This window comes from Eimeria tenella, genomic scaffold, assembly GCF_000499545.2.
Source record: "Eimeria tenella Houghton genomic scaffold, Eth_scaff45, whole genome shotgun sequence".
In the NCBI taxonomy this organism is placed as follows: domain Eukaryota; phylum Apicomplexa; class Conoidasida; order Eucoccidiorida; family Eimeriidae; genus Eimeria; species Eimeria tenella.
The window spans coordinates 263,311-273,366 of NW_013543375.1; the positions used below are offsets into that span (position 1 = coordinate 263,311).

At 50.7% G+C, this 10,056-nt stretch overlaps 2 protein-coding genes across 2 annotated transcripts; one reads left to right on the forward strand and one right to left on the reverse strand.

Moving 5' to 3' along the window:
- Positions 1 to 6: 6 nt before the first annotated feature.
- Positions 7 to 1,006, reverse strand: ETH_00010030 (uncharacterized protein; the record flags this gene model as incomplete). The annotated part of the gene is made up of 3 exons (XM_013377083.1): positions 7 to 118; positions 388 to 600; positions 900 to 1,006. The coding sequence occupies 3 exons, from the start codon at positions 1,004 to 1,006 to the stop codon at positions 7 to 9; spliced, it is 432 nt and encodes a 143-aa protein (XP_013232537.1).
- Positions 1,007 to 6,395: 5,389 nt separating this feature from the next.
- ETH_00010035 (uncharacterized protein) lies at positions 6,396 to 7,124 on the forward strand (the record flags this gene model as incomplete). The annotated part of the gene is made up of 1 exon (XM_013377084.1): positions 6,396 to 7,124. The coding sequence occupies one exon, from the start codon at positions 6,396 to 6,398 to the stop codon at positions 7,122 to 7,124; it is 729 nt and encodes a 242-aa protein (XP_013232538.1).
- Between the last annotated feature and the right edge of the window lie 2,932 nt (positions 7,125 to 10,056).

Below are 10,056 nucleotides of genomic sequence, written 5' to 3' on the forward strand. Positions count from 1 at the left end.
GTGCCGTCAGTGATTGTCTCCCCCGAATTCGTCCAACAGCTTTCCTATGATGTTAAGGCACTGAAGGTAGAACGCCACCTTCTTCCGTAACTCGATCAGGTCAGATGACTCGACGAGCCTACGCGAAAACGCAGCCAAGTGGTCTTCCGGCACTGAATGAAACGTTGCCTTATGCAGCTACGAAGATGCATGCTGACGCACAGGAAACATATTTTCTGGCAGAAGCACTTATATTTCGAACAGAAGAAAATTCTGGTGTGTTTGTGCTCCAACGCACACAGACAGAAAAGCACATGCGCATTTATCTGGATATGCACGCAGAATTTCGGAATTACACATGCAGAGTTACACCACCATGCACCCGTGTAGAGTTCTCAGCACGCCTACACCGCAATTCTCGGACTAAAGTCTTCAATATCTTTGTGCTCTTCCCAGACTGTCCAGTTAGGTGAGCTGTCCGTTTCGCCCTGCTCGGAGCTGATTAAAAGAGATGTGCGCGAGGTGGGATCCGATGCGTTAGGCCGGCTTTGCGTCTCAGGAAGTAGAGCCTTCAAGCAAAGAAGCGCTTCTTCCCGCCGTCGAAAGCAGACGGTCGTCACCCTGCAATAAGACATGGCAGCGATACAAGGTAGATTATTTTCTTGGCATAATCAATCGAATGTGTTGGTGAGCAACATGCAGAACCAACTAATCAAGTGCCCGCAGCATGAACACGGTTGACGAAAAGAACACCCGATGCGCAGATGCAGATAAGTAGGGACGCTGTCCTTAGAGAAACTCTTCTTGTGGATGTATTCATATATAAAAGCGTGGGCTTGCCAGGAATCAGCTGTGGGGCATTCGGCGTCGCGCACTCCGCCTACATACATTGAGGTGGTTCACCTCAGTATATAACTCACTCCTTATGAGCAAACTTCTCATCGAAGAAAGTGTCTAAAAAGCCAAAAATGCGGCGGAAGCCCGTTGGGTAGTTCACCGCACAGTCACTGTCTTTCGTTAATCCCATTCTTCAACGGGCTAGGGCTAACGCAGCTAAACATCAAGCTCGGCTCTTCCTACGAAGGGCCTTAGTGATGGCCAGGCTCCAAAAGGCATTAGAATTTACGTGGGAAGAAACCCAAAGCAACAAATTAATCAACACGCCGACTCAACCCTTTGCTGGTGTCCTGTTGTGAGCACTCAGATGTGTCGCGGCGCCGTCTCTTGTGGGTGAATGAGCAAGTGTGTACAGCCTCACCTCTTCGATGAATAATAATTAATGGTTTCGCCACATGTGCCACAAATTCAAACGAATCCAGCTAGAAGCTGGCAGCTAGTTCTATGGAGGCACGCGTAGTGTACGTTGTCACAACTGGAGATGAGTGGTGCCCGCCCAGCTGGGGAACGGCCGACACAGGTGCACAAACAGTGCGATGCTTAGGTCCTGCTGTATGTATTGAATACAGAATAACTCTTTCCCTCTATGTATTGATTTATTGTGTTAAACCGTTCAAGTCATTGAAGAAGGCTCAACTTTTCCTGAAAACAGACTAGCATATTGCTGACCCCAGTGTTGTATTCAACTTGGGTCCTCGGCATTTTCATACGAAGCGCACTTCTGCAGGAAGCTTTTGTGCTGATAAACCCTGTGCCCAAAATATTTTTGTGCACACAAGACATGCGCCGGTAATAATATGGAGTTCTCAGAAGCGACGCACTGAATGTGCTGTTGTCGCGGCTCTACACACTACGAAACGCATAATAGGCGAGACCTGGGAAGATTTACGGCTGGCTGAGGTAGTAAAAACAACAAACTGCGGCGGCGTCACAGGCTTCTCAATCGGGCATAGCAGAGAGAAGGATGGTGCCTGTAGCGCTGACGGTCTAGTTAGAAACACCGCGGCGCTCGAAGGATTGCGTTCTCCAGCATGTGTGAACGTAAGATTAAGGCAGACTAGAAAAGAAGGGTGATATGGTGTAAGTCAATGGTATGTGGGTAGTGAAGTGCATTAGTGTACTCCGAACTCTGTAGCGGCCTCGCCCCTCACAGGCTTCGGCATTCTTAAAAATAGTAACCAGACACTATGATAAGTTGTAGGCGTTCTTAAATTTTTCAGCATCGGACTGGTTGGTAAAATCATTGTTATTGTACATTAGAAACTGCCCTCACCCACATAAGAGGGCAAAAGCTTCCGAGTATATTTGGTTGCTAAAGAGTTAGGCAGCCTTTTTGGTGCTCTACAGGCGTCTCCCCTATTCTTCACCATGCTTGTAGAACAGGACGAAACGCATCTTTTTAGTTCTGCGTTTTGTAGTCCAAGATTAGCTTGCTCTAGTTTTAACAGTGCGCGCTAGGCCCATTTTTTTAACTGCACTGATTTTAGTAGCTAAGGCACCACGCTTGGCCAAACATGCGACGCGCCCCGAAGGCCGCTGGCTCTTTGGGGAGTGATACGTTGGACTAGAAAGAACAAGCCTCACTATGTCTTAAAAAGGGCTTGGGAATTTGAAAACCAGATCAGGACAGGCTATCTGTCCCTCGCCGTCTCCTAGCCTCCTCTGCTCGACGCCTGCAGGCTCTTCCCACTTCCTCCTCCGTCTGCCTTTGGCGCAGTGCCGCTGCGCGCAGGCTATAGGGGCGTTCGTAAGCCCTAGTTTGTGTGAATCTTCATATAGTTGGCAGACCTGACAGCAATATCACATCAGTCACCTTTTCTTGGACGAAGCTCCCTGAAGCTTGCAAGGTAACTGGAATGCAACCTGAATAGTCGGAAAGGGGTCCCCTCTGCTTGAGGCTTAGCTCTATTATAACAGGACAATATGGTTTCCCAACGAAAGGCGCAGAGGCTTTGTCTCTACGAGAGAGGGCTTCCGGACCAGCCTTCACCTGTCGCGACATGTATAAAAAACTCTGGGCCCGTTTGACTTTACCAATGCATACACGAGCTCGCGCAAGCTATCCTTAAGCTGAGAAATGCAATGCAAATAGTGAGTCACTCGTGACGACGCCATCTGACAGTCATAGCGCTCCATTACAGTGCGGCCGAGAGCTGGCCTTCACCGTTGTTTACCTTGAGTACGTAGATCGGACAAATACACACAAACAATTATCATGCAAGACGTAACATGTGCTGCAGTTGCGCCAGCTTATGGATCACAAGAGACGCTGAAGCTTCGGTGCGCAGCACAGCCAGGGAGAAGACACGAGAGATATAGAGTTGCCCTCCCAGCACCTGGGCACTACTATGACTATGACCTGTGTAGCAAAACCGGAAGAGTTGCATAGGAGCAAAGCTGGGTTGAGGACACTACACTGGTCCCTAACTCATCCGCGGTTCCAGTGCGCAGATTCAATTCAGGTAAAAACTCAGGTAGCTGTTGCCCACTCTGGTTGTTGCAAGTAGACGTATAGCTAGAGCGGCAAAACAAGTTGCAGTAGGCTCATGGAACTGCACAAGAAGCAAGGCTAGTTGGGTTTGCGGGAATGGGATGGTGGAACCAGTAAACGAATAAATGTCTCGGAACATCACGCCAATAGCCAATATTAAATTAATCAACCCCAGCGGTTGCTAAAAAAACGGAACGCGCGAGAGCAATTAAAGCATCAAATACGACAGCAGCCACTGCAGCAGCAGCCGACTCATTAATAGCAACTTTGGCAGCAGCTGCAGTATAGGCCGGGAAAACAATTGCAGGGGTACGGTAGCGAGAATGACAGTATCTGCATCAGAATCGCAGCAGCACTCACAGCAACAACAACGACGAAAGCAAAAGCAGCACCAGAAACAGCAAAGGAAATACATGCCTAAGTTTGTCTACCTATACACGTATATACACAAGTGGGGGCAAGAGGTGAGAAGCAAGCTCTTTCGAGATCTAACAGTACACATTCATACATTTACATAAAGATTCTCCAAACATACATGCAAACGTATTAACATATCAGATCGCAGGCTTTTTGTCTCTTCGCCTACATGTATTCACGTAGGCGCAGGTCTGTACTTACGTATGCATGTGTTTCGACACATGCATGTGCTTGGGATCCTCTGCGGCCATAAATAAGCAGGACGATTAGCCTGTGCATTCCCTCTTTGCGGGGCGATCCCTCCATTTCTACAGCTCAGTGTGCAGTAATCTGAAAATGTTCATTTGTGTTATATCTGCCCCTTCAACGATGGACAAAAATGTTCACTCACGGTATCTGACAAGTTGTAGCAATAGCTGCGTGCACACCTGAAGACAGCCGCAACTGTGCGAAAAGCAGCTGACACAGCAGTGACAAAAGCAATAAAGCACCAGCTATAGAAACGACGGCTGGAAAAGACAGTAGCAGGTAAGTGGCAGTCGTGCCAATGCCACAAACAAAAATAAACACGCCAGCAGCAAACCCAGCGAAGAATGCATTCGGACCTTCCTGAATCGGAGTATCTTGACCTTCCTCCCGCAGAAATTTGGGCTTTAGAACTGAACATGTCTAATCTAGCCACTCTTGGGAGAAGGCACTATTTGGGGTGTAGTGCACAGGCGCTATTGTTCCCCGAGTGAGCATATGGTGACTTATTCCGTGCAAAGGACGCGATAAGATGTAATACTAGTGCTAAATCAGATTAAAAGGGCAAAAAATAGGACCAACTGGCTAAGAGCGCCAACTGTAGTGTGCAGGCACTACAATAGGGCTTGCTGGTGACCGATAGAGGATAGCTGACTGATGATCTATAAGCGGTTAAGAAGTTGAGGCGCGGATTGAGCGCTGTAACCTCTTACTAGTGAAATAAAAAAGCAATTTGTTGGCAAAATAACATGTATAAACTAGAAATGTCTGCGAATGGCCTGAGATTGGGGCTGTCAACAACACTGGCACCGGTGCCTGTGACATCCTCACCGGACCAGCAAAGCAAGAACCATGAGAGGTGACTTTTATGAAAAAATGGTCTTTTTAATAATTGAGTAGACGTTACGCGACCGATGTGTCTGTAGTAGAGAAGATTTCATGGAGCGCCAGAGTTGTGGGTCGTGCAGCATCGTAGACGCTGCAGAGAACGCAGTGTTTTACACCGCCCGTCAGGGTCGGCGCTCAATGAGTTGCCGTGGCGCCAACCCACCTTAGGGGGTCAGAGTCAGAAGACCAGATCTTTATTATCTCCTTTTCATGAATCAAGCGGACAGAAACATGAATTAAGTCTAATTACGTGGATTTAAGGAATCTTCGTGCGACATTTTGGGATGCAACTCACAGAGAAGCACTCAGGTCTATATGCAGTGGCAACAGTAATTCAGCTCCTGCACAACTCCGTGTAGTGCGAAAGGATACGGATCGAACCAAGGTTATACGACGCTTTGAGTGGAGGCAGAGAAAAAGATGGAAAGAGACAAGTATATCCTTGCAAAAGCGGAGGGGACTGTGTAGTGAGGTGAATTCAACTCAACCTGTAGTGTACGGGCTGTAGTGTGCAGCCTTCTGTGCTGCTACGATGTTGCCACCTGGCCCACGAATAGGGCGCCCTTTGAAGACCCCTCTACTTTTGACGCATCTCTCATGAAACAAATACCTAATTATCAATAAAGGTAGTCATCTTTCGGGTTCTCAATCACGACTTTCTAAAACTCGCACACTCATAGTTCTTGCTTACTTGACCCCGTTGGGCTCCCGGCGTTATCGCCAGCCCCAATCTTCGCGTATTTACAGACAAGTCTAGTTTACACATGCTGTTTTTCTGAGAAATTGTTTAACTTCGTTGCTAGTAAGAAGTTTTCGCGCTCGTTCAGCGTCTTAACCCCCTAACCTCTTAGATGTCACCACTTAGCTACCCTCTCAAGGTGTAGTGCCAGGCACTACAATTGACCTTCGTCGCCACCCCTCGAGGCTTAGTAACGCGAAAGGGCATAAATAATATGGAATATTTTAAGGCATAAGGCACCATTGGATATTAGGAAATCATAAAAGGGAATAGAGTGCTCGCTAGCCAGCACCGGGTATGGGGCTGGATGCGAGGTTGGTGCCGTGACTCAGGCACTGACCCTCAGCGAGGGTCAACAGTCAGTTCTATTATTTTGGGTTTTTGTCACCTCTCAATAATATGAACTCAGTTGTATATGGCCATTTAGGGTATACAGCAGCAGTTGGCGAGAATCATGGATTTTAGATAGTAGATGCAGAGCGTGCACTTAGTCAGACTGGCCCAGGGACCATACGTAGTAACAGTGTAGGCCAGCTGCTCACTACATTTGGGGCCTGCTCCGGGATATAAAAATTAAAATAAATTGAGAAAATTATCGAGCTTGCTTTAGAGGGGAAGATCCTTTCCTTTCTCTCTCGCAAAATCCGAAGTGACCTCCGCACCTAAGTGAAAAGGGGGATGAACATGCACCTACGCAACGGAAAAGTGGTACAAACTCCACCAGAACCGAACGCAGGAATGCCTAATACAGTTGTATCAAGTAAAGAAACCGCGGGGCACCCTATTGAGTCGAAACGAACAGAACCCGGTCGCGACATCAGCCAGCCCATCGCAGGGGTAGGCCGACCGATACCGAGAAATCGGGACCGCGACGTTGGAGGACACAAGGAATCCGAAATGAATCAAGCTAGGATGGAACCGGGAATGGCCGAGTTCTTTCGGCAATTCGCCTCTCAGATGGCACTGGGGTTAGTGCATACGTCCCAGAGGTCCATTGGGTACGAGGACGGCAAGAACATGAGGAATTTCCTTGACCTTGTGGAGTTAGATTTCATTGAACGAGGGCTGGAGGAGCGGCAGTGGGGAGAAGAACTCAAAAGATATCTGACGGGCGACGCCTTGGGTTACTGGTTGTATCTGCGTCGCACGGGAGTACCCCTGACTGATTGGGAGCAACTGAGACAGCGATTCTGTGCGCAATTCTGTAACATGACAAAGGAGCGGATGAAAGTCATGATAGCGGAGAATGTATGGCGGGGTGATCACCACGCATACTCTGCGCGTTTTGCGACTATCGTGGCCCAAGGGGTATCCATAGCACCAGACCTGTTGGTGGGTTACTATTTGGCCAACCTCCCGGTAGAAATATACCGAGAGATAACTCAAGGGGGAACAAGGAAATTCGCGGACTGGCAGGAAGCAGCCGCAGCACTGGCTACCACGGCGGCACCGTGGAGGGATTCATGAGAAGACCGCCTCCAATTCCAGCAGGACTTAGAGGATGCCAAGCGTAGATGGGCTAACGGGGGGCAAGAGCCGGGTCTACAACGCGAACGAGAGAGCAGGGGAAACAGACGGAATGACACTACGGACTCACGCTGTTACGCGTGCAGCGGAAGGGGACATGTGAACAGGGACTGTCCGCTCCGCAATGGAGCGACGCGACGGATTGGGGAAACGTGCTCCAGGTGTGGGGGCCGCGATCACTACGCTAGAGACTGTCCCACGTCGGCTCGACGCAGAGCAGAGCCCGTCAGCGCAGACAGCAGCCAATGCGGCCCAACGTTGACCAATCGGGGCATTTAAACGGACGAGCCTAGCCGTTAAGGGAGACGAGCGTGCTAGGCGGTCCAGGAATGGTAAGGGTGCGATGTGCGCAGTAGCGTCAGGGCCTAACTCCATTCCAGTCTCCCCAGATTGGGGCAAGAGGTTGCTTAGTCGGGAGGAGCAGGAGCGTGCCGAGGGTCCGGACATGGGGGAGATCCAGCAACCCTCGGCAGACCGGTCCCACGCCGGGACTACGTTGCTAATTGAGGATGGGTCGAGGCCTAAACGGGACCACAGCGGCGAGCTAAACGGCGCCGCAGCTGAAGGGGACCGTACGCAGGACACGAACACTAAAGAACCACAGTGGTGGCGCGAGCAGAGGACGCAGGAAGACACCACTTCCAAGGGGACTCTGTGTAGTGTGGGTATGACCGCCGTATTAAAAGTCGAAGTGACCGGAAGCCAGTACGAAGCTCTTCTAGATACGGGCGCCTCTAGGAGCTTCATTAGCCCAGGAGCGGTAGAACGCCTACAGCTGAAAGCGTGGAAGCTGCCTGAGGAATGTGTGTTCACCGTAGCTAACGGTGCGCAGTTGAGGATAGATCGCGTGGTGAAGGGACTCACTGTGTGGTGAGGGGCTACCCGTTTAGCCGGCGACTTCTTAGTCGGGCCTGTGCCATATGACCTAGTGGTGGGGCTTGATTGGCTGACTAACCATAGGGTAGCGTGGTATTTCCAGTCTGATAAGCTACGTACGTATGTGAATGGCCAGTGGTGCGATCTACCTGTTGTTCGCGCCAACGATGTCACACAACGGAATGGCAGTACTCAAGGGACGCGTCAGCGGACCCCCGCGGAGCAGGCATACGATATACTGGCTAAGCAGGTAGCAGACATGACTAGGGAGGAGGCTACGGCACTTCTACGCCCGCCCCTCAAGAGGTACAAGCCACCCTCAAAGGGCAAACGGAAGGCAGTGGTCGCTGCTCTGATACAGCAGGCTAAGGAGAGCAAAGCCTGCATACGCCACCCACTTCAAGGGCTCTACGCTATACTAGCTCTTCCCGCGATGGAGTCGAACGTGGCTCTGCGTCTAGTGGAGGAGTGGCAAGGGGCTTTATGTTGTGCCATGGTCGAAACCTCCCCTCCCAACCCCCACCAGCATGTCTTAAGGCTCTACCCGTTTCCGCGCTTCCCGACGAAGAGGAGACATCCCCTTGGCCAACGGCCAAACTCGAGTACTCGCAATTCGATACGTGGCTAACTTCCGTGGAGGCGCAGGCAACTCCCCGTGCGATACTGGATGTGTTGTGTGCTCACCGTGCGGTCTTTCCGGATAAACTTCCTACAGGGCTGCCACCGAAGCGCCCCCATGATCACCGTATCCTCCTCGTGCCAGGGAAGCTCCCTAAGAAGTCGGCGATCTACCGCATGACCCCAGAACAGCTTCAATTTCACAAGCAGGAGATAGGTAAACTGTATGCTAATGGGTGGATTGGCCCCACTTACTCTCCTATCTGCGCACCTACGATTATGGTAGATAAGCGTAGCGATGGAACGGGCGAGCGTAACATGCGTATGGTTGTCAATTACCGGGAGCTGAACGCTCTTACGACCGCGCCTGATTTTCCCCTACCACCTATTCAAACGATTCTTGAGATGCTAGGGGGTGCCCAATACTTTTCTACTCTTGACCTCGAGTCAGGATTCCACCAGATAAGGATGGCTAAGGAGGACAGGTAGAAGACCGCTTTCCGTTCTGTTATGGGGCTATTCGAGTATAGGGTCATGCCCTTTGGCCTCAAGGGCGCGCCCGCTACCTTTTAGGCCAATATCAATGCCTACCTCCAGCCTTTATTAGGTCAGGGAGTCATCGCGTACCTCGATGATGTCCTCATTTACAGCCCCGACCTTCCCAGTCACGTTACCCTCCTCCAACAAGTGCTACGTATTTTCCTCGATCAGCAATTTTACCCAAAGTTCTCTAAGTGCAAGTTTGCGAAGCGGGAGCTTACCTACCTGGGCTATACAGTCAGCGCGGAGGGCATAAAACCCGCAGCAGACAAGATTCAAGTCATCAAGGCGTGGCCCGAGGTGTTGGAGAACGAGACGCAAATCCGTCAGTTCCTAGGCACCGTTAATTATTGTCGCATGTTCATGGGCCCGGATTTTGCTAGGGTCGCCCGCCCGCTCGTCGATCTCACACGCAAAGGTGCCCCCTTCCAGTGGACAGACGCCCATACTCAGGCGGTACGCCACCTCAAGCAGCGTTTGATTGATTACACCACCCTACAGATTCCTGACACCACGAAACCCTTTGAGCTATACACGGATGCTTCTGGCTATGCAATTGGCGCGGTCCTCGAACAGGCCAGTCAGCCAATAGGGTTCCTCAGTCAGGCCATGACCCCCACGCAGCAGAAATACTTGATCTATGACCAGGAGCTTTTGGCCTTAGTGTCTGCACGCGACAAGTGGGCACACTTACTGCGACCTATCAAGGTCACGGCACACACCGACCACCAAGCCCTTACACACTTACAGCAGCTCAAGGCGTCGAAGCCTCTCCGCGGCCGCACTGTCCCGTGGCTCGATTTTCTGGCTGAGTCCCCCGACCTCACTATTACATACA